This window comes from Crocodylus siamensis, chromosome 1 (assembly GCF_052110815.1).
Source record: "Crocodylus siamensis isolate JL-2025a chromosome 1, ASM5211081v1, whole genome shotgun sequence".
Taxonomy (NCBI): Eukaryota; Metazoa; Chordata; order Crocodylia; family Crocodylidae; genus Crocodylus; species Crocodylus siamensis.
The window spans coordinates 246,992,133-247,015,845 of NC_143395.1; the positions used below are offsets into that span (position 1 = coordinate 246,992,133).

A 23,713-nucleotide genomic window follows, 5' to 3' on the forward strand; every position below is an offset into this window, starting at 1 on the left:
AGCAAACGAGGAAAGCCAAGGCTGTGACAGAATTCCAGTTAGCTACAAATATTTAGGACAATAAAAAGTCCATTTTCTAGATATATGGGGAGCTGGAGGAAAAGCAAGGGCAACATTGGACACCTGCTAAACCAGATGGGACAACTGACAACCGATGCTGAGGAAAAAGCAGAATTTGCTAAATGGGTACTTTGCGTCAGATTTTCACCAGTCCCATGGGCTGCCTCTCCCCACTGTGGGACAGGGAGGCCCGGGTGAGAGAGATTCCTTACCATCCATCAAAGCTGACCACATGAAGGAACACCTTGACAGGCTGGATACCTTCAAGTCAGGTGGCCCTGACTGTTTACACCCAAGGGTACTCAAAGAACTGGCAAGCATTATAGCTCAGCCCCTGGCACAGATCTTCGAGAACTCCTGGTGCTCTGGTGAAGTGCCTGACGATTGGAAGAAGGCCAATGTGGTATATATTTTCAAGAAAGGGAGGAAAGTAGATACGGCAAACTACAGACCCATCAGCCTGACCTCTATCCTGGGGAAGGTCTTAGAAAAGATTATCAGAGAGGCCATCCTATACAAGCTAGCTGATGGCGATATCCTGAGGGATACCCAGCATGGGTTTATTGCAAGTAGGTCTTGCTTGACCAATCTTATTTCTTTTTACAACCAGGTGATCCATCACCTGGACAAAGGGGAAGAGATTGATGTCATATATCTTGACTTCAAAAAAGCCTTTGATCTGGTATCCCATGATCACCTCTTGGCAAAACTGGCTAACTGCAGCCTCGACCTCACCACAATCTGCTGGCTGGGGAATTGGTTCTGGAGGCAGGACCCAGAGGGTGGTTGTTGATGGAAGTCAATCATTATGGTGCACTGTGACCAGTGGGGTCCCCCACAGCTCTGTCCTTGGACCCATATTGTTCAACAACTTCATTAATGATGTGGACACTGGAGTCAGAAGCGGACTGGCCAAGTTCACCATTGACAGCAAACTCTGGGGCAAAGCATCCACGCCTGAAGACAGGAGGGCAATCTAGGCTGATCTGGACAGGCTCAGCAAATGGGCGGATGAGAACCTGATGGCATTCAACACCGAAAAAATGCAAGGTTCTCCACCTTGGGAGGAAAAACCTGCAGCATGTTTATAGGCTCGGCAGTGCTATGCTGGCTAGCACTACAGATGAAAGGGACTTGGGGGTCATGATTGACCACAAGATGAACATGAGCTTTCAACGTGATGCTGCAGCTAGTAAAGTGAGCAAAACAGTGACTTGCAGCTACAGATGCTTCTCAAGCAAATCCCAGGATGTCATTCTCCCATTGTACTCGGCCTTGGTGAGGCCGCAGCTGGAGTACTGCGTCCAGTTTTGGGCCCCACAATTCAAAAAGGATGTGGAGAAGCTTGAGAGAGTCCAGAGGAGAACCACACGCATGATCAGAAGTTAGGAAAACAGACCTTATGATGAGAGGCTGAGAACTGTGGGGCTCTTTAGCCTGGAAAAAGCGCAGGCTGAGGGGCGATCTGATGGCCACCTAATAAGTTTATTAGGGGTGTTTCACCAGAATCTGAAGGGAACGTCTGTTCACCAGAGCACCCCAAGGGGTGAAGAAAAATCGAATGGTCACAAGCTCCTTTGCAACCATTTCAGGCTGGACATAAGGAAGAACTTCTTTACTGTCTGAGCCCCCAAGGGCTGGAATAGACTGCTGCCAGAGGTGGTTCAAGCACCTACTTTGAACACTTTCAAGACACTTTTGGATGTTTATCTTGCTGGGATCCTATGATTCCTGCTGACTTCTTGCCCCTGGGCAGGGGGCTGGACTCGATGATCCTCCAGGGTCTGTTCCAGCCTGAATGTCTATGAAATTACTTTTAGATGTGTATAGTTATAGGTTGGTGAGACTGAAGTGGTCTGAACCACTGTCTAACTAAAGTAGAATGGCTCATACAGCTGGTTGGGCAGTGGCAACACATTCCCAAAAGAACTGTATTCATCTCCTCCTCACTAGATATGCTGCCTAGTGGTACCCTCAGCTTGTTTGAGGATATTTTGAAATAATAAAAACTCAACATGCATTTCTTATGATGCATTGGTTGGATCCCAACCTAGTATCCTAAGTAGTATTAGACCCTTCTCCAGCCCTTTTTCTGCCCAGGTGCTCAGTGATGGAAGGAAGAGATGTCTTATGCCTTCTTGCATCACTTACATAATGTAGGTCATAATTGTGCCTTAATATTCTGCTACTCTTACTCCTGTTGATTAGTACATTCTCTGCAAAATAGCCCTATTCCTTCCATTAGACTTGACTGCAAAAAATCAAGTTATATTTCAAGTCTGATAAATGAATTTATGGGTTGTTTTCTGTTTTAAAGGTCTTGGTAGGAAATAAATGTGAACAGCTTGCTATGAACATTTCTTACTCATTTATCTGCAATACAGTAGTGGTACATTCTTCCCTTTTTCACAGATAGAAAATTTCTGCTTTGTAGTTGATAAAGTAGCAGGGAGACAAAGCTGTTAAAAATGAACCTCAAGCAGCTGATATCTCAGTGTGTTCAGAAAAGGGCATTAAAATGTCAACTGATTTACCAGCCATTAATACACAACTCCAGATTTCCATTAACACATTGAACAACTTCTGCTGAGGCAGATAAGATAAAACTGTGCTTCAGAAGTAAAAAAGAAAAAGAAAACCCTCAAAACAGCTATCTATTTAAACACCAGGAACTAAATTAGCTTGAACAAACAAGTCTTCAAAACCTTTTTCAGAAGATCTTAACATTATCTTGGTCTCCCCCCCCCCCCCCCCACACACACTTGCTTAGGATAGGGCCATGACCCAAATAAATTCTACCTAGAGCTGTTCAGTTTCCTGTACAGTGTGTTATAGGAACCATATTTTGGAAATAGCTATCACTTATTTTAAAGGAGCAAATCCCTTTTGCTACAACTGTGGATGGCACTAGGTGAAACTTCCTAGATAAAGAGGTGGCATGATTTTACTTAATTCAGTTTAAAAAACTGATTTTAGTTGAACTGGTGAACACTAGTATTGGCTAAGGTGATACAAAACAAGTTTAAAACAAATATAAGAGTGATCTAACCTGCAACTACAAAGATTTAATGAATCACAAATTTTTGGATAATTTTTTTACAACTGCATGTGTAGTAGACCGGGCTTTAGAATCTTTTCAGTCTAGAAGGTAGACCTTTGCAATTCTGCACAGAGAATTCTGTAACCAATTCTGTAAACAGTGTGGAGCAGATGGTGTATTAGATACTGAGCATCAGGCTCAACAAAATGTTGGTAGCATCGGGAGCAATAATATCCTCTACAGAATGTTTTTCCGCTGCTGTTGAATGTTCTGTGTTGACCCATCTCCAAAACCCAGTCCCAACAAGATCTTGTGTATGTGCCAATATTGGCTATTGTAGCTTGATGAGACAGATTTATTTCTGGGCTTCAATGGAAGCCTAGTATAATCACAATCATTGCAACTTCAGGAGTCTTCTGACCTCAAAAGTAGATTGTATGCATGCACTGAGGAAAGAAGGAGTTTTGCACCCCAAATAAGAGAACACATCCCTAAAATTTGACTGGAAAATTGGAAGATTAATTTACTAGGCAGAGAATTTCCATCAGTCTACAAATGCTTTTAAATCGAATTTAGTAATTATATAGAAGGTAGATGGTGAGCTTGATATTTAGGTAACCTATACTTCTTTTCATTATAAAAGGGAGTCTCGTGACCTACATAATTCATTGGGTTTTTGCATTAGAGGAGGGAACAATCATTGAACAACGGGGATAAAAACCAAATGACTAGCTGCATTATTCCCTGTGCCCCAGCCCATCCCAGACACAGAATGAATCAAGAATCTTGGTAAAAAGCAGTGCACACAGTTACACAGTTAAAAAATATCATACTGCACATGCAAAACAAGGCTTAATTAAATGAACTTTAATTCTGACATTAGCTAAATTTGAAATTCAGTTTAAAGATATAGTCTGATGGTAGGATTTTATAATGTTCTAGATTTTTCTTAAAAAGAAAATAGGTAAAAACAGGGCCAGACCTGGAAGGATTGCAATGGCACTGTTAAACCCCACTTTTCACAGCTCCCTGCAGCCCTGATCCCTGGGTCCCTTGGAGTTCAGGCCACACTATGGGAGCAGCAGCCAGGGAGTTTTTAAAGACCCTGAATCAAGTAAGAATCCCCCCTTTTTGGCATCCCCTGCCTTCCTTTCTGTGCTCAGCAGCACCTTCCCCCTCGACACATTCCCCCTTACTCTCTCTACTTAGGCCTCTGAGCACAGGAAGGGAAGACCTGTCTGCTACTGTTATTGTCCCCAGCTAACCTAGGGACAGAGGGAATCCCAGAGCTACTTCTGCCTGCTCCAGCTGGGACTGCTGCACAGGGAGCCAGGCTCAGCTGGGTATAGTGCTGGCAGCAGGTGGGTTTCCCTTCCCTGCTCAGTCCCCCTGGGTGTTCCCTGCTAGTTTGGGTGTAGGTCCAGGAAGGGGAAACTCACCACTGCTGCTGCCCCTGGCTTAGCCCAGCTCTGTGCAGCCATTCCCTGCAGCCCTTGCTGGAGCAAGGCAGGAGCAGCTGGGACAGTGGTAACAGTGTGGGAACTCACCTTCCTGTACCCAGAAGCATAAGTAGAGAGGGCGAGGGAGGAATAGCAGGCAGAAACAATTATGCTGTATACAGTTGCAACCTGCAACAAAAGGAATCGTATTAGACCCGATTCTTTACTTAGGTTTATGGGAGTTAAGTAAAACTTAATGCAATGACAGCAGTGTACAGAAAAGGAGAATTAAAATCCACTGGATGCTTTCTGTTTCACAGGGAACTTATAGTTGAACAAAACAAAACAAAACAAAAAAGAACAAAAGTAGAGAGTTAAACTTTGTGTATGGAAAAATATTATGAAATAGCATGTACTAATATGTTTGTGCTGATGTGTGCCCCGTTTATCAACTCTAAATGGGGGAAAACTTGTTTAAAAGTAGTTTCAGAATGTTTACCTGAGTATGCTACTCTGTAGTTTCCATTTATTATACTGACTGTTTGGAACCAGGATTTCCAGTTCCTTGGAAATCCAATCCAGTGTTAGATAACAAAACCAAGAAACTTATCTGCCTTTTGCTTATGAAAATTTAGAGCCTGATTCTGTTTCCATTGAAGTTAAAGTGGAATGGGTTTATGTTTCTGACCTTAATGGAAATAGAACTCTCCTTCTATAAAATAGGTTTTAGAAACATCTTTAAAAGAAAAGCCTCCCATTTTACAATCCTTAAGCAGAGGAAGAAAAAAAAAAAACTGCAAAGGTGTTAGTGGGTCCACTCAGTGACTTTGTTGGCAGTTTTATCTGCCAAGGGTTTGTAGGACTGGGCCATACTACCCCAGTAGATGGATAGGAGACCTGCTGTATTAAAACATCAACTCTCCCAGTACAAATGATTACTTCTATTCAGTGGCTAGAAGAAAAAATGTTCATTTTCTTTGTCACTGCAATTATGCTGAATTGTATGTTAGAAATGATGTGCGTTGTATTCTCTTAACAATCATATACATATATTTTTTAGGTCAAAAGGTGTGTTATGGTGATTTCAAGAATCCCTGTTACAAGATAGCGTATTTCCAGGATGTGTCTAGACGAGTGGGCTTTCAGGAGGCCCGTCAAGCCTGCAAAATTGATGGTGGAGCTCTTCTGAGCCTGGAAAGTGAAGTGGAACAGAAACTAATAGAAAACTTATTACAAAATCTCACTAAGTCAGGCTCTGGAATTTCTGATGGTGATTTTTGGATTGGACTGTGGAGAAGTGGAGAGGGGCAAGCTACATCAAATGCTTGCCCTGACCTCTACCAATGGGCTGATGGAAGCACTTCACCATTCAGGTAAGTCTGTTTTATTTGCCTCTTGTGAAGGCATTATAGAGGGAAATGCAATGTGAAGTACCCACTGGGATGAATGATTTTTAAGCAGAAGTAGAAAGACATGTTGTCCAAAAACCATGTCTCAGGCATTGTGTCAGCCAAAATGAACTTACATTAACAGATTTGGATTTGGAGTTGTGGAAGGTGTGATGTACTCCATCCCCAGATGCAGCCTAGGTATGCCTTTGAGAGACAGTTCTGGAATGCTTTCACACCTTTGGAGTGTCCTTCTGTCCCAATCCCTTCCTTGCCATTGGCTGCTTGGCCACTGAGAACCAAATGAAGTGTGTCAGAGGCCAGCTCCTTCCTGTGGTGCCTCAGCCCTACCTGTCTGTTTCACTTGTGTCTTGCCAACACTTAAAGATGGCATTTTGCCAGCCAGCAGGATCATATCCTTGTCTGGTCATACAGGTTTGCCCATTCTACGGAAAAGGAAATCGCTATTTTTGGAGTGTATGATTAAATATTCTGGAATCACAACCATCCCTGACAACAAGTGGTTGGTAAGAAGATAACAGAAAGATTTATTATGAAAAACATGGAAAAAGCAAAATAAATTTGTAAGCATATGGTTGAGGTACAGACAAAAATATGAGAATAAACAGCCAAAAGAAAACATTAGAACAATAACCCATTCTCACCCTGAACCTTAAAACCAACCAGAGACCCTAACCAGCTTTAACAGGTTAAGAAGGAGACCCTGCCTCTGACCTTTCTATCTGGGCCTCCTGCAAGTTCTCCTGTCAGCTTCTTTACTTAGCCTCAGGGCTGAGGGACTTCATCCTCCCCTGTACCTGTGGAGACTAAAGAAAAGCCATGCTCTTTAAGCAGGTACATTTTCCTCTCTGGCTAGTCACATACATCACCCATTGGGTTGTAAGGAGGTTCTACTCTAGTAATTCCCTGCTCCTGAAAAGTGTATATTTTTCAACTACAAGATTTCCCTAGTCTCAAAACCAGGAGAATATGTGCATCCTTTCAGACATGGAGACTTGCTAATCAAATACACAGTATGTCTTTCTTCACTGAAAAGTGTTCTTCCTATTTCACAGTGTTACTTCATGCCCGAGTTTGTCCTTTTAAAATTTCTGGTCATAATCTGGCTACTGTACCTTAGAGCACATGTACTGGCGGGGAAGGGGGTGATGAATTAATAAACCCCTTTCAAATGTCAATTCTCAGTGATTACCTCTTCTAAGGGTGAATAGGTAAGGACCACTCAAGTTAATCATTGCCTTACAAAAACAAACAAACAGTTTTAGCTATAATATCAAGATATATTAATATTACATTTATGTCAAATACCACAATTTTATATAGATATAAAAACAGTAAGGCTGATGATACCTATATATAGAGACTGCACACGTATCAATAAAACAAATTCAGGAAATCAAGCAAGACTCCCCACGACCGCCCCCGCCCAGTTGGTGACAGAAGAATGAGGCACTGCCTCTGTGGCTGTTTGTATTTTCAGTGGAGTCTCACAGAAACTCTTTTGTAAGGCCTCCACAGGTTTCCACCCTTGTGGAGCTAGATTAGAGTAAGGTTAGGGTTGGAAGTGGCAAAAAAATTCTGGCCTTCCAAACCAGAAGATTAACAGGAGAGTAAGTAATTGCAGACTGTTCACAATGACTCTCCCTTTATAACCCATACCATGTTTGGTAAGAGAAGAAGGGTGGAGAAAGCAAGCAGTATTGTGGAGGGAGGTCACTTCTACTCAAATGTTCCTTGACCTACAGTTCAGGGATCAAAGATTTTTTTAAGTTACTTGCAGCCTGTACTAGGTGATGGCATTTCTCCATACATATGAATGATAGTATAGACAAATTTATCTTATAACTATGTTAAAGCGGGGCAGGAGCTGCCACTTGGGAGCCAGCATCAGTTGTTATGATGCAACTATTAGATCTGCATTAACCTGTAACAATACAGTACAAGACTATCTTAATCACTGTAACACTAATCCTGAATGAAATGGGATGAAACTTGGAACCATTTTACTACACGTGTATCACTACAGAACTAGGATCACTACAAAACCATGCAAACATAACGATTACGTTGTAATGGTTACATTGTATACTAGTTGTTATACCAATATAACAACTTATACTGCTATCGTTTGATATTGATACAATTGCTACTTCTGTCTATATCCATTTACTTGTGCCATTTACCTGCAAGATTTGAACATTGTTATCTGTATTCACTTCTAGAAATTGGTACACAGATGAGCCTTCCTGTGGAAGTGAAGCTTGTGTTGTGATGTATCATCAACCAACTGCCAACCCTGGCCTGGGGGGGCTTTATCTTTATCAGTGGAATGATGACCGATGCAACATGAAGCACAATTATATCTGCAAGTATGGTCCAGGTAGGTAGAACTGAAGCCAAATTTCACAGGTGCTGCTTGTTAGCAGAAAAGTGACAGTCTTGGCATTCCTCCATTGAAGGACCTGCTGCCATTGTATAGCTCTGTACTCAGTCTTTGCTAATATAGTGCCATATTTAGCATGTGAGCCCCTAAAGCCATCTTAATTGTGTAACTAATATTGGAAACTGAGTTATGGCCTTAAGAAGATCATCCACTGCATATTTTTTGTAAGCTGAAATGTTGTTTAAGTAAATAATTGTCCCAAAGCTTTTGTTTTGCTTAAATGTTATGGGGATTTATCAATTGTTAAATATGTGATTAGTTCTCTTGACTTTCCTGTACCTAAGTTTACATACTGATGTAAAAATGCAATAATGCAGTGAAATACTGGGTCAAAAAACATTCCTTATAAAAATACTTGCTGGTGTAAAAGCTTTAAGATTTGACCTATTTAGATATAAATTTAGTGATGTTAATAGAGTCAATCCTCTTAGCAGTTATGCTGAAGAATTACAGTACAGAATTGCAGTTCTTTGGTTCTGTTTATAGCCACATTTTCTTTGTACATGGTGCTTTTGATCCACAAATCTCAAGCATTTGCCTCAATTAGGTTCATAACTCCACTTAATAATAGTTGCTTTATATATGGGCAGAAAGTGAGATTGGCATCTTTATATATGGGAGAACTAAAAGCACACATACAATATTTATCCAAATCTGTGACACCCCCAAAAATTAGAGTTTATACATAAAGAGTTTTTATATATAAGGGTTTAGTCCATCTGTCTGTGTCTGTCTGTCCATAACACTCTTAGAGCACGCCGTTTGTTTCGGCAGCCAATCACAATGATTACTGAAACAACCAATCAGAATGCTCTGTGCAGACACACACGGAGTGTCGCCGTGACAGCAGGGATGGGGTGGGGGAGGCGCCCTGAGGTCAGCGCTGCTGGCTTTGCACCTCCCCCCCACCCCCAATCCCTGCTCCTTGGACCAGTTCCATCCCTTCCATCCCCAGCAGAGGGGGGACAGAGGAGATGGGAGGGACGGACTGGCATGGTGGAGCACTGCCATGACAGTGGGGATGGAGGGGGCGGGGGGGCAGCGCTGCATCATCCTGCTCACCAGTCCCCACCATCCCCACTGTCATGACGGTGTTTTGCCATACCACTCTGTCCCTGCCATTCCCTCCAGCCCTGGGAGGTGGAGGCGGTGCTGTCATAGGGGACCAGCTGTGAGGTGCTGGTGGAGGGGCATGGAGGGGATGGCGGGGCATGCCTCTCCCTGCACCTCCCCATCATTCTTGACAGGCAGTTCACTAGTAAATGTAATTTTTCCCTGTATAAATTAGTGGAAGATCATCTTAAATTCATCCCCCACAGCTGTGGAGGGGAAAGCAGTGGTGGGGGAGAGAGGCTAGATCCCTGCCCCTTTCCTGCCCCATGCCCTTTGCTCTCCCTGCCCCTTTCTTTCCCCACCTGTTCCTGTTCCTCCTGCTATTTGCCCCTCTGTGCTTTCCCCTCTGCCCCCGCCATTTGCTCTATCTCTATGCCTGTGCCATATTCCTGCTGCCTATCCCCCTCACTCCTTGGCCTCCTGTGCCTTCCCTCTCCTTCCTGTCCCCACCCCATGCTCTCCACTGCTACCTACTTCCCACCCTTTGGCCCATCAGTGGCAATGGCCTTGTCCTGGCCTCAGCCCTACTTGACCACACAGAAGGAGCAGCGGCAACTCTAGGCCTCTGCAGGTTGGAGTTGGAGCAAAGCAAGAGGTAAGTGGAGGGCAGGGGACAAAGGCTTAAGTGAGAGGCAAGCTGTGTGGTCTTCCCTTGAACTACATAGGCAGGTCTCCCCTGCATGCTCCCTTGTACCCCACCACAATCTCCCCCACGGTCCCCGAAATGCAGGCCTCCTCCTTCATTTCACGAACTACTCTGGCCCAGAGTCGGAGGTGGCTCAGCTCCTGCTTTGGCTCCAAGTCTAGGGATGAAGCTGGAGTTCAGCCTCCAGCCCCAAGGCACTTGAATCTTCTCCCATGTTGTTTGGAGGGGGGGGAAAAAAAAAGGGAGGAAAAAAAAAAACCCTCTTGTTTTGGATTTGACTAAATATAGTACCCTAAGTGACTTTTGCAAGGCACACAAAATCAATGACAGCCAGAACTAGCTTGGCTTGAAAGTAATCATGTGAACTTCCACCTGAAAATGCTGGCCAATTCATTTTGCAATGGTTTTAAGTCTGTTAAATATTATTTCCCACAGAACATTATACAAATGTGAATACATAATAATTTTTACAGTTATTCTAGTTGCAACATCATTTACCCAAGTTTTGCCTTGAGAAAATAAAAGTTTGACCAAAATGGTTCCCACTTCATTCATAGTGTGTATCCTCAAAAATAATTTTTTAAAAGAGTATTAACTGTGAACTCTTCACCTGCAGCTGACAGAGTAGAACCTAGGATTATTAATTCCTAGCCCTTTGCTTTAATCACCAGATAACTTACCTCTTCTTTAGGTTGAAAACATAAAAAGTTCATTTACAACTTTTTTTTCCTTGGAAGGTAAATTAGAGAACTTCACAGGTAAACACCACTTCAGAAAAAGCTAATAGTTTACTGCCAAAGTGGTATTGGGTTTCAGAGTAGTTTAGCTTGTTGAATGCAACACTACTCGAACATATTATATATGTGCATTTGCCTGCCAAAACTCAAAAGCTAATGGAAGCATTACCCTTTAAATTTTATATATATATATATATAGGTCTATATCTATCTATCAGGCCATTTTGCAAAGCTTTTTTTGACATCAACTCTGCAGCACCATGTCATTCTAAATATTTGGACCAGTTTGTCAAAAGTTAGGCAGTAGGGAAGTATGTATTAAACTTCTTCTCACACTGGTCATGTATTAAGGTATAACACAGTTATACATATGGGTGGCGTTTAGTGTTTAGATATTAGATGTCAAAATTATGCCAAATTGCTTGGAAAAAGCAGTGCAACAACAAGCAGTGCAATCTATGACTTCAGTTACTTGCAGAAACAATGTTTCCATCTATGCAAAAGTTTGTATTTTTATTCCCTAAATATTGAATTAGGCATTGTCATCTAATTATACTGTTTTTCATCTTCTTTCCGTATCATTTGTTTATTCTGAGCATAAGGCCTACCCCATTTTCTAGAAACCAAATGCATGCAGCTGTGGGAGCAACTCAATTACTTGTAATGGAGCTGCATCCATTTTTGCCAGCAGTGAATCGAGTACTTACTTTCTTTAGGGAATTGTATACAGCCAGATTCTATGATTATAGTAGGTGTTTTCACTGACTATTTTGTCCACTTTCTAACTTGTTTTTGCATCACAAATTACTAAACTCTGTCCCTTGAGTGCCACATCACTAGCTCCGAGTTTGAATTATGTTCACTATGGAAGCATATTGAACTTGCATGAACATTTAGTTCCCAAACTAGCTCATATAGGATTGATTTTTCAGATAAAATTAAAAACGAATCCCCCATCTTCTATTCTCTAAAATAGGCTTCTCCAAGTACCAGTTGTGTGTGTGGCTTTTTGGTACTTTTCCCTAACCAATGGCCCAATGCAACCAACTTCTCTTGGAATACCTGAAGCAATTACTACTGTTCTGCTGGGTTTTGTTTCTTCCTTGCTCTCTGTCTTTACCGTTACTGTTCATGACTTCAAAGTAATGGTACAATCTGGTTTTTATATTTGTATTCTTATGTTATAAAATTGGTGTTCAGGTAACCATACATATTCTACTTCCATGTCCATCTTTGGCATCAGAAAAAGTGTTTAATGTTGCAATTCCATACAGTAAACTGCCAAATTCCACCAGAAAAAGTTTGGTTGAGGGCTAGGCTACAATGCTACTGTCTATCTACATTTAATAGAAAACTAGAAGTAGAGTGATACTAACTTTAATAGTCAAAGATCACTAAAAAAGAGTGCTTATCAAATATAGATATCAGATAGAAGGAGTCTGCAATAACTTGTTTGTTTGGGTTTTTTTAATTACCATGGGTATATGCTATTCTATGGTACTACCTACAAAACCATACCAAAAATCTGTTTGATCATTTTCTCTCTTTTATTATTAAACTATTGATTTAACAGATTATGTCCTAGAGAAAGAATTAGGAGACAGAGCAGAACCAGATTATGGTAAGAAACTTTCAAATTTTGCAATGGTAGAGGTATAATCTTAGGGCATTCTTACACATTACACTTTGAGCTACTCAAATGTTGATTGGTGTGTTAGCACTAGCTTGAGTTTAGAGCAGTTGCACCTTAATGTAAATAACCTTCTCTTACTGCCCCCCACCTGCACAGCTGTAACTTGCCACTAGGGGGCTGATAAGCCAGGACAGGCTTCTATCACTGCTCTAGGTGGAGGTGCAAGGGATGGGTTGGAAGGTAGAGGGTAGGAACATGAAGCTGAGAGGTGGTAACAAAATGGGAGGTGGAAAGAAAGTGGGGGTAGGGGAAGGGTGGTGAAATGGAGAAAGCCATTGAAGAATAAAATAAAAACAGTTTAAAAAAAAAATCAATAAAGAAAAAGTAAATTAAAGAAGGTTTCATGTTTTAATAAATTGGGATTAGTATTGAGGTATGTAAGGTGCTGGTTGTGCATCCTAGGATGGTCGGGAGGTGGGAAGTGGTAAAGGATGGTGCTTTTGAGAAAGCTACTGCCCCTGCCTTGGGAAGGAGGCCCCAGTTTATGGGGACCTGATCCAGTCCCCTACTCTGTTCCCGCCTTCCCCTCCCACCTTAGATTCCACTCTGGACCTGTCCATGTCCTGCAGTCTGGCTAGTCGGCAGGTGTTCTGCAGGCTGTTTGGATGGGGAAGGGGGAGTTGTCTTGGTGCTAGAAGTGCCCCCCTGCACAGTAGAGTTCTGGGGGAGGGGCGGAAAAATTTGCTTACACAAAACAGGTTGTGGCGGGGGAGGGGAGAGACATCCTGGAATTCTGGAGGACTGTAACTGCGGTGGCTTATCTGTGGGGAGTTGCCTCATATTAATGGAGCACTAACTGGGTAATGCAGATCAGAGTGTGCTTAAAAGTAGTTTCAGGTGTTAATGTGCAGACAATCCAGGGGTTAAGACCTCCAGGAGCTGCCTAAAATTAATGTGCAGCAAGGCCCTTAAAGTTTCTTTACAAGTTCCAGAAAGTTGCATATATGAAATGAACAGAGTTTTGTTACCCCTGGGACATGAACAAAGAATTCTGAAGAGAGAAATATTTGTAAGTATAGTTGCAAATGTATTGATATAAATAAATAAAAAAATGCTGCTGCTTATAATTCGTATTTCAGATGCAATCCCAATATTACAGTAAGAAACCATAATCAAATCATTTCTAACAATCTATTTTGTCTCCAAACCAATTCATTATCAAATCTGAACTATTGTAAAAGTGCCACAAATGTGGGTTTCATAGAACACCACCACTTTGTACCGTTACTGTTTGTCTAAAACATTTAACTCATTTTTTCAGAGGTTTTTCCACCAGTGACATCAGGAAGCCCTTCCGATGCAAGCAAACCAGAAGATCACTATCATGTTGTTGTTACTGAAACAGGTAATTTATATGGCTTTAAAGTTTGAGCTACAATACTAATCAGCAGGCACAGGAAGTTAGAATTAGACATACAGGTTCTAATGCACGTGTATTCTCTTTTAATAACAACATATTTGTGCTTAGGAAAGGTGCCAGATTAGATAATTTGGGGGAAATTAAATGATCCGTTTTCTGCAGAATGGCCACTAATGCAGCAAACTTCACATGACCCAGGCCCAATCCAAATAGATTTTTTGGGGGTGAACAGGACCTAGGACTGCCCAGCAAAGTACCAGTGCTTGTTTTTGAGATAGGGGATACAGCAAGCAGATCTTCCAATCTCATTTAATTTATTCTCCAATTTTCTGCATGGTTCCAATCAGTTCTTGAAAGATTCTGACTTCTCATTGACTTCAGTAGGCATTGAAGGCACTTCAGATCTAACAAGAACAGCTGATCATCTTGCAGCATTTTGGCCATTAGAAAATTGGATAGCTGAAGAGACGGTAATAACTTTCAGTTAGTGTCCTCCATGATTGGATTTGAACCAGTTTCCTAGATGTGAAGGCCACCACATATTCCATTTCAGAGGCAACTTTTATATGGGTCAGAAAAACCTTGTAGTTGTCATTTAAGAGCAACTTTTTACTTTTAAAATGTTACACTTTCTGTGCTTCTTTTGGAATATATAAACAAATGCTAATAAGCTTGAGTAGCAGAAAACTAGTACTGAAAAAAAAATCAGAGACAAGCAAGGATTATAAGGATGCTTCAGTACACCCATATCCATACATGTAAACAAATGGCTCCTATTAGCAACATTATCTAGAAGTAGCCTCAGATAAATAAATACGCTGAGACTTCTATAGTGAAATAGTAAAGTTATGTTGCTACTTGTTAAAAATCATAACATGCAAAAAGTCTCCTGTTAGCACTTGTGCTACAATATATGAAAGTCAAGTTATAATTAATACAAATAGTTACATTTGTTCTTTAAGTGAAAACATACTTTAAAAAACCCTTAATTCATGAAAAGCATAGTATCCACGTTAAGATTTAAGATCCACATTAAATTCAGAGAACTACAGGTCCTTATATTGCGTGTGCTAACAAAAACAACAAGGAATTGAAAAATATTATTCCAGTTCTCAACTCAAATTGAAAGCCAGTCCCATTACACAAAGCAGTGCAATGATGACTGCTTGTAGCTATCTAGAGGTCAGTTTATAACTACACTAAGTGTATGGTAGCATATTAATGCAGGTGTAAAGGACAATTGCTACATTACACTCAACATAGTTGCTTACTGAACCCAAATACCCCTTTGTTTTAAAATCGTAAAAAGCATTTTGGTTTTTAAGGCCTCACCTTTCTTGCTATGCACATATAGCAAAGAGGGAAGACTCGCTTATGAAGTATTTTGTTCAAATGCACTAGGGAGAGACTGTAACACTATAGTCTATCTAAGTAAGGAGTAACACAGTTTTGCATAATGGGGGAGCATAATGAAGGAGGAAAATCCATGACATGTGGCCTGGCCTTGAGCAAGAGCAAGAAAATGCAACAGCTGCAGTGCTGGCAGCCCAGAGGCTGACACTGCCCTGTGTGCTGCCCAGGGCACTCCAGTATTCTGTTATATCTCTGCAGTGAACAGACTTAGGTCAAGTCTACAATGTATTCTTCTGCCAACAGAGCTATGTAAGTTAATAGAGTTACGAGAAGCGATCAAACTGACAGCTGTGCTGGCAGCGGCCAGATTGTACATGTAGTTATACCAGTAAACAGAGCTTCTCATGGGAGGTAGTTCTGCTACTTTGGGAAGTAGTTTTGCTATACTGATACAAAGCACAGCTATGCCAATATAAAATAGGTCTACAGTAGAAATGTTGCAGAAGTATAGGATCTGTTCAGAATACTTCTCATAGGAGATGGACCCATCAGCTTTTCTGACCAATGAGTAGTGGGGAAGAATTGAAGACTCCTGCATTACCACCCTTTCTTTCTTTGCAGGCAGTGTCAGGCAAGTAGTCCTTGCTCTCCACACACCTTAACCTGTGATAGTGCAAGAAAGGCTGTGAAAGGGACCGGAGAGGTGTGGCACTTGAGGATGCATACAAGCATTCAAATAAACCAATAGAAGTTAAAACAATTTAGATAAAGAAGTTGAAAACCTTACCAGTTTTTGGTTGTGCAAGAGTTCATTAGCTAGCTTCCTGCTCTACAGACAAACTACAGGGACTCAGAGCATGCATCCTACAGTGCTTTGCAGGCTATATAGTCTGCCTGGAAGTGAAAATGTGGAGATAACAGGTCAGGGCTGATGAATGGCTGGTGGCCACAAGGAACCGCACCTGCCTCCTCACAGCTATCAGCCTGTCAGACTGCAGTCTTTGCAGCTGGGACTCTTGCTGTGGTAGGACGGCTTTGCCCCTAACAATCCTGAGGTTGTGCCCCTGCCACCACAGCCAGAGGTTTTTTGCTCATGGAGCTGCTGGGGCTGTTGTCATGGGAAGTCTTGCTGCCATTGCTGGAGATCAGGGCTCTCAAGCCCTGAGGGACAGGGGGTGGGGAGTGTAGTAGGTTTCAGGGCTTTTCCTAGCTCAAACACGATACAGTCCATATTCCCAGGGCACACCAGTCACACAAGCACCCTCCTATATCAGTTAGTTCTCAACATCCAACCTAAACACAGTCCATTATGGGGTAGCTCACAGGGCTGAATCTTCTTCAGCCCCTGAGAAGGTGTCTCTGGTTTACTGCTGCTCCTTCCTTGCTGAAGTCTTCCCTCTGAGGTTGTGACCTATGTTCCCAGTCTTGCATCCCCTGGGTCTCTTCTCAGGCCCTGAAAGTCCTTGATCTGGCAGACCAGGTTACTCTTGCTCACTTTCTGTCTGACTCCCTGGTTTCACTCCCCCTCATGTCCTGCTGGAACCTTTTACCTCCTGTGACCTGACTAATAATTATCCCCCTTAGCTGGCCCAGTCCTCCTGAGCAGCCTGCAGTTAGCCTTACCACTTGCAGCTAGGCTGGAGCCTCTGGCCCTGCAATCTGCTACAGCCTGCCACAGGGAGCTTTTCCTCCCTGTGCAGCATGTAAAAACTGGCACCTGCTGCTCCCCTCTGGGGGTAAGAGCTCCTAACCTGTTCCCCAGACCAAGAACATTACCCTTGCTCCCCTCACACACTGATCCTAGAGGGGATGGGGCAGCAAGAAAAGCAGAAAAGAAACATGGGAATGCAGTCTGGGGAGTGGGCACTTGAGTCTGGCCAAGTCACAGCATGTCTTTGGAGGGGAGGAGAGGGTGGAGTAGGGTGATGCAGGCTGGATGCTAGAGGACAGTTATGGAACTTCTGTCAGTACACATGTTGATTAAACATGTTTAACCCATATTATTCTAGAGTTTGACCTCATCGGATGTGGTCTATCTTTACACCGCACCGGAAATTTTTAGACCAGATTGTGTTGTGAATGCTTGTATACCAAATGTTTCTATCAGACTAGAAACGATTGAACCACTATAAATGTAATGCTTGTATGCACCCAAAGAGACTTGCGCTCTTACAACCTTCATGACTGAGAAAGAAGTCAGAAGGCTACAGGTTAGCCTTTATGTGACAATCTAACCCATACTGTTCAGTTAGTATGTACTTTATCTTCATTGTAAGCAAAGTGGTTAGTGAAACTTGCTGTTAACTAGTTTTATTTTTGGTCACAAAACAAGCAGTTAGAAGTCATTATGACTTGATACACAAGGACAACTATATTATTAGTATATTTTGACATTTTTCAAACAGTATTGGGGGGCTTATTCTTATATTCATGGTACATTCTGAACTTTCTTTAAAATTAGTAAGAGGTGTTTCTGTAAAAGGAGTGTAAGATTGGACCATGTATATGTGCATATTCTTTTGATTGAGATGAGCTATTTGTAGGGGTTTTTTTACCCCAACTCTTTTAATGTGAGGAGATAGCATATTTCAATACAGTAAGCATTAATTAAATACATTTTTTTTCCTTTTAGGTTTAATTCCAAATCTAATTTATGTTGTTATACCAACTATACCACTGCTGCTATTGATATTAGTGGCTTTTGGGACTTGCTGTTTCCAGATGCTACATAAAAGGTAAAATCACTGGTATAAAACAGTATTTTCTGTTGAATTCATGTTTCCATTAGCAAGCTATTTCCATTGAACACTTACATCCCTGCCTCTTCCCCCTCAAAATGTGCAATCATGTCATCCCATAAAACCCAAGCAATTTGCACACACCTCAGTTAGCTACATAGTCATGTCCATTGTTTTTTCAGCTATGGGAATGCTCTGTCCTAATATAGATTGGCAGATCCTTTAAATATACTACAATGGTGAATTCTGCTGCTTCTAAGTGGGAGACTTCTTTCTTGCCACTGCAGCATGTTGACTTAGTCAGCCCTTTCACCTTCCTTATGACCATCTATGTGGTAGTTGTGCTTTAGGGAGTAGTGATGGGGACTTCACTGACATGGAACATGCTTAAGGACTCCTACGAGTAATACCCATGAGTAGCTAGGAGACAAGAAAAGATAGCTTGATTAGTAAATGGTCAAGTCTGTTCAAAAGAGAAGAGGATTGTTATCACCTGTGGTATGAAGAAAGAATTGCTGGAATAACGTAGATTATAGTGAGCCATTAAGTCAATATCTGCATTCAGTGTTTAGTTCTTATTGTGTAGCCAGCTTATGAATTTTTGCCCAGCTTTTGAATGTGTTTTTTTTTTTAATTTCCTTTGAGCACAAGAATAGTGAGGTTAAGAAAGTGAGTGGCTGTTCTATGAAAAGTGTTCTCTTGCATGCTTGTGTGTCTCTGTCCTTAATTATTCTCCTGTTATATTTCATTCTGGTACATAGTTGCAATCTAGCTTCACCCACATCATTTCCATGAGGGAGTTTGGTACACTGGATGAGATGTCTGGCATTTTGGGATAGGGATGTATAGGATTCTTGGATTCTGATGGGTTCATCGTGCAGGGAGCTGATTGTTGTAGCAGTGGAAGTCTGTAAACAGGTTTTGCCTTTATTATTAAGGCAAGGCTGCATCCCATTTTGTGTCTGTTGACCAACAGGGAGCTTGTTCTGATGTGTTGGGCAAGGTTAGGGGATTGTTTGAAAGCTAGGAGTGGGGAGCGGAAGAGAATGGGGAGCGGGGGGAGGGGGAAGAAGAAAGGGAGCAGCGGGGGAGAGGAAAGCCTGAGAATATGTCCCTGAAAGTCTGATCTCTCTTGAGTATAGGCTATAATTGTTTGATGATTCTTCTTAATGATCCAAATGTGGAATGGGTAGGTGACCACTAGAAATGTGCAGTCCCCTAGGGTGGGGTTTTGTTTGTATTGTATCAGGTTACTGTGGCGTACTTGGTGTGTGTAAATGAAACAGGGGCCCTAAATTGAAGGAGTGGTTTTTAAAAACACCACTTCAGTTTAGGGCCCTTTAAACCCCGTGTCACGCACATACTGACTTACCTGCCTGTCTGGCAGTGGGGAGGGGAAGGAGAGCTGGCAGTGGGTGGGCAGTCCTTGGGCTGTGGGGGGGGCCTGGTGCTTCCCTCCATCGCAGCAGCAGTGGTCCTCCCCCCCCCCCCCGCCAGGCACCCACCTCAGGCAGTCCTGGGGGGCTCTGCAGCTGTGGAGGGAAGCACTGGGCCCCCGCGCAGCTCATGCATGCAGGCAAGTTCCAGGCAGGGGGAAGGTCAGGCTTGTCACTTTTTTTGGGGTGGAGCCTGCCTTCTCTGGCTGCTGCAGGGCTTCCTGCAGAGCCACCAAGCTGCCTGGAGCCCCGTGCTTCACTCCGCAGCTGTAGGGCCAGCAAACTAAAACTCCTTAGCGCTCCAAGTCATTTAAGGCACATTACTCCTCTGAATTTCCTGCATTTTGATTGACAAGTAATATCAGGCTGGTTTCTATGGATCTTGATAGCTCTTTAGTGAGGGTACTGCCAGGGTTAGCTTTTGGTCAGAATCATTACTGTGTCCCAGAGCTCAGTACTGGGTCCATAGGAGATGCACATTATAACGTACCATTTTTTATTGCAGTGACAAACTTTTTCATACTAGTAGTTTCAAATAGAAACTGGATGTTTTGATACAGAAAAAAGTTTCAATGTGTTTCAATATGTACCAAATGTTTCAATGCATACCAAATAACAATTGCACGCTTTTTAAAACAAAAAGTATATTTTTACCTGCCATTATGCATGATATGAGATGTTAAACTATGCATTTTTACTTCTACTGACACATCAGTAAATAATGAAAAATGTTATAAGTATTATAAAAATTAAAAAATAACAATTAATGGAACTATAATTTTTAAAATAAAGTTTTGCATTTTTTATAAGCTGTTTTTATAAACTTTCCAAAAAGATTTTCATTTGGGGAAAATTTGTTTTTGTTGGGGTTTTTTCAAAATTGATACATTTTGCTAAAATTAATTGATCTAACTAAAACTCTGTTTCCTGATGGCACACTGTTATGACAGAAACATTTCTGACCAGCTCTATCAGCATTTTTGAGTAGGCATTAGGAGACTGAAGCAATAGGATACTAGACTTCTGTTAAGTATTGTGGCACTTTGTGTTTAGTATATTTAGGCACTTCGTAAAAAAAGAAAATATGAGCATGGGCAGGCAATCCAAGGGCATGTTTATATGATCAAAGGACAGCTGCAGCAATGCAAGCTTCACTAGGCTGTTCCTTCTGTGCCCTGAAATGAATGTGAGGTAGCTGCCTTAGTGTGACACTGGGTACATTTGAATATATGTGCTGACTTAAGATCATTTGCTGGCCTGTGTCGTGTATGGCAGCTATATTACATTTGTTTGGAGGGATACTCATGTGAGCAGTCAAGGTATCCTTCATTCCAGTGCTTCCTAACATGGTTCTCTGATGGTGCTTTCACAATCCCAAACAACCAAAGGGCAGTCTGAACTGAAAGCAGTGATTTATAGCTATTCCATTCAAAAAAGCAAGAACAGGATCCATAAGCTCATTGATGTCAATGGAGAGTGTCACACTGACTTCAGTGGGTCTAAGGCAGGGTCTTGTAATTCATCCATGAAAAGGAATTTTCACTTTCCAAGATTCTGAAAGGGCAAACCTCAAGGAACTGGAAATAGAAGTGAAAAATAAGTGTAAACGAATCTGTATTCATGACACGGGGATTTTTCCTCTGTAAAGTTAGTTCGTTGTGACGCTACAGACAAAGGGCAAGCAGAGCCCTTTGGAAAGTCTAGGAAGTTGCACACAGTTTTGGCTAGCTTAGTGTGTTAAAAGGTGGTAGTGAAGTGAAGCAAAGCAGATCCCCTGCAATTAGTAGCAACAGTCAGCTCATTCATGCTTAGATGCTCTCCCTTTCCTTTCTTCCAGGGGAGCAAGGAGAAACTGCTTCAAAGACCCATCTCCATTATCATCTGAATGTCTTGCAGAAAGTTTAAATTCCAACCTGGTATATTTCTTAGTTTCTATGATTGTATTTCACAGTCAAAAAAACAATAAAACACAATGTCCTCAAAATATTTATTGCCATTTTACTTGCCTATCTTTCCAGAGCCAGAACTTCAGCTGGTAAGAATCACCATAGCATAACTGAAGATATGGTGCTTACCACCACTGAGGATCTGATTCTTGGTACTTAGTCTTGTTTTAAGACATACATCTTTTTTTGATATTGGTTAGATGATTGTTCACTCAAGGCACTTCAGACATAAATGCAGAAAACGGGCCTGATTCATGAGTGTAGAACTGGGAAAAGGCAATAATGAACAACATGCAGTTCTTCTACAAGACACAGTTCTTCTTTGATCCAGTGGCTCATTTGGTAGATCTGGGGCTTGATCCAAAGACCATTTAAATCTGTCAGTCTTTTAAATGGCTCAGTGTTCTCTGGATCGGCCCATTTTTCATTACCTTGCAGGACTTCAGAGGTAAGTTCACAGAGTCTGGAGGGAGTCAAAATATGTGCCAATTCCATGTGCTTCTGGGTATCTTAAGGTTTATAAGAAGTCAGCTTAGATTCCTTTTCACTTACAGATTGGTAAGTGAGTCAAAGTTAGTATAAAGCAGACTAACAGTTCTAACTTACACAACATTAGGCATTAGGGCCAGAGCTGGTTAGAAAAATATATCCCCCTCCACAGGCAATTTCAAAGAAAAACATTGGGAAAATGACAAAAAATAAACTATTTATTGTTACAATCAAAACCTTTTGAATCTGGAATGCTGCTATGGTGGCACAGGAGACTGTAGTTTGCCCCCATCCTCCTCTCTGAGCTTTGATTCCTGGTTAGAAAACGTTGACTAGTTGGGTGAGGGAAGGGTAGCATAGCTACCATGTATGTTGGAAATCCCTAATCATTAGAAGATCCCTAACCAGAATATAAGAAAGTCCAGTCCATAAAAGAAAATGGGAGCATGATTTACCCAAACTGCAGTTCCCGTGCGGCAATGCAGTAACATTACAGAATCCAAGTATTAGTTTGGAGCCTCCATTTTCTTGATGGAAAAAAAATTCTTCAGGAGCAATCCCCTTTAAATAACTTTGTATTGTCAAAAATACAACTATCCATGAAAAAACAGTTTTGATAGAAAATGTTATACCAGCCCTAATAAGGACTTTTCTGTTACAGTCGTTCCTCACTACACTCCATCAGCAACAAAGACGATCTGAATTAATGGATAGGTGTATGTCTGAAAGCCCCATACCCTACTACATCCTGGATTTGGGCCATGGAAGGATCATATTTGCTGAAAATAGTTTACATTTTTATTTTTCAGTAAAGGAAGAACAAAAACCAGTCCAAACCAGTCCACACTATGGATTTCAAAGAACACCAGGAAGGACAGTAGCATGGAGGTATAAAGATTTAATGACTGAAAATGAAGCAAAAACTAACATTTTACAGTCAAGCTCTATTGCAGTGTCATCTCAGAACATTAGCTTGGAATGGCTTGAAATGCAAAGGATCAGCAAGATGAACTGTAAGCTCCCCCTTGAGGCAACTCTTCAGATCATTTTTATATGTAATGTTTGTTTATTAATTCAGTAAGACAACATGCCATGCTAAATAAAGAAAGAGTATGTGTTTATTTTGCTAAGAGGAGTAACTCAGCTACAAGTGAATGATGAAATGAACAATGCAATTTAAGTTTATATGGGGAAATCGCTACAGTATGTGTCAGTTTTAAAGATTTGTTTGTAGTTAACCACATTTTTAGTTTAGTCCTTCATACATTGTATCTTAGCTCATTACTGTAAACTGAATGGACAAATTTAGTGTATCAAAATTATTTATCTTTGCATAAACATTTGATAAAAAATGAATTGTTTATTTATTTGCAGTTTTTAAAACAAGTTCTTGCTTCTGTAGGCACAGACTTTATTTTTATCCTATATGTCCTACACATCAGCACACACTTATCAATGCTGTAACACTGATTTACAGTAGCAAAATTCAGGAAAATCATTTAATGCTGCATACAAATCACTTGATGCTGCATGGTCACTTTGTCTACAAATAATAATATCTGTATACCTTGTTTTTCCAAGACTGGCATATAGCATTCTGCCAGTGCTATAATTAGATGCAATTTAAATCCAGACTTTATTTGCAATACTTTAACTATGCCTATTTTTATATCTTTTGAAACGAAAGAAAATAATAAATTTAATACTGTATAAAGCATTACCTCCTTCCCCTAAGATGTCAATGAATCTTTTATTTAAAACTCTGCTTAAAGTGGCAATCAAAAGATTCTAAAGATTGTAATTAATCACTT

At 41.2% G+C, this 23,713-nt stretch overlaps 1 protein-coding gene across 3 annotated transcripts in view; it reads left to right on the forward strand.

Annotated features, from left to right (window-relative positions):
- The window catches only part of CHODL (chondrolectin), a 47,854-nt gene extending 24,926 nt beyond the window's left edge, over positions 1–22,928 (forward strand). Inside the window, exons 2-8 of one of the 3 annotated variants that reach the window (XM_090060196.1) lie at positions 5,600–5,912; positions 8,171–8,328; positions 12,461–12,508; positions 13,842–13,925; positions 17,926–18,028; positions 21,305–21,383; positions 22,712–22,850. In XM_090060196.1, the coding sequence (XP_089916322.1) occupies positions 5,600–5,912; positions 8,171–8,328; positions 12,461–12,508; positions 13,842–13,925; positions 17,926–18,028; positions 21,305–21,383; positions 22,712–22,714 (788 nt within the window). In that variant the 3' untranslated portion in view covers positions 22,715–22,850. The other 2 variants (XM_090060205.1, XM_090060189.1) reach the window with 2 other exon arrangements.
- Positions 22,929–23,713: the final 785 nt, after the last annotated feature.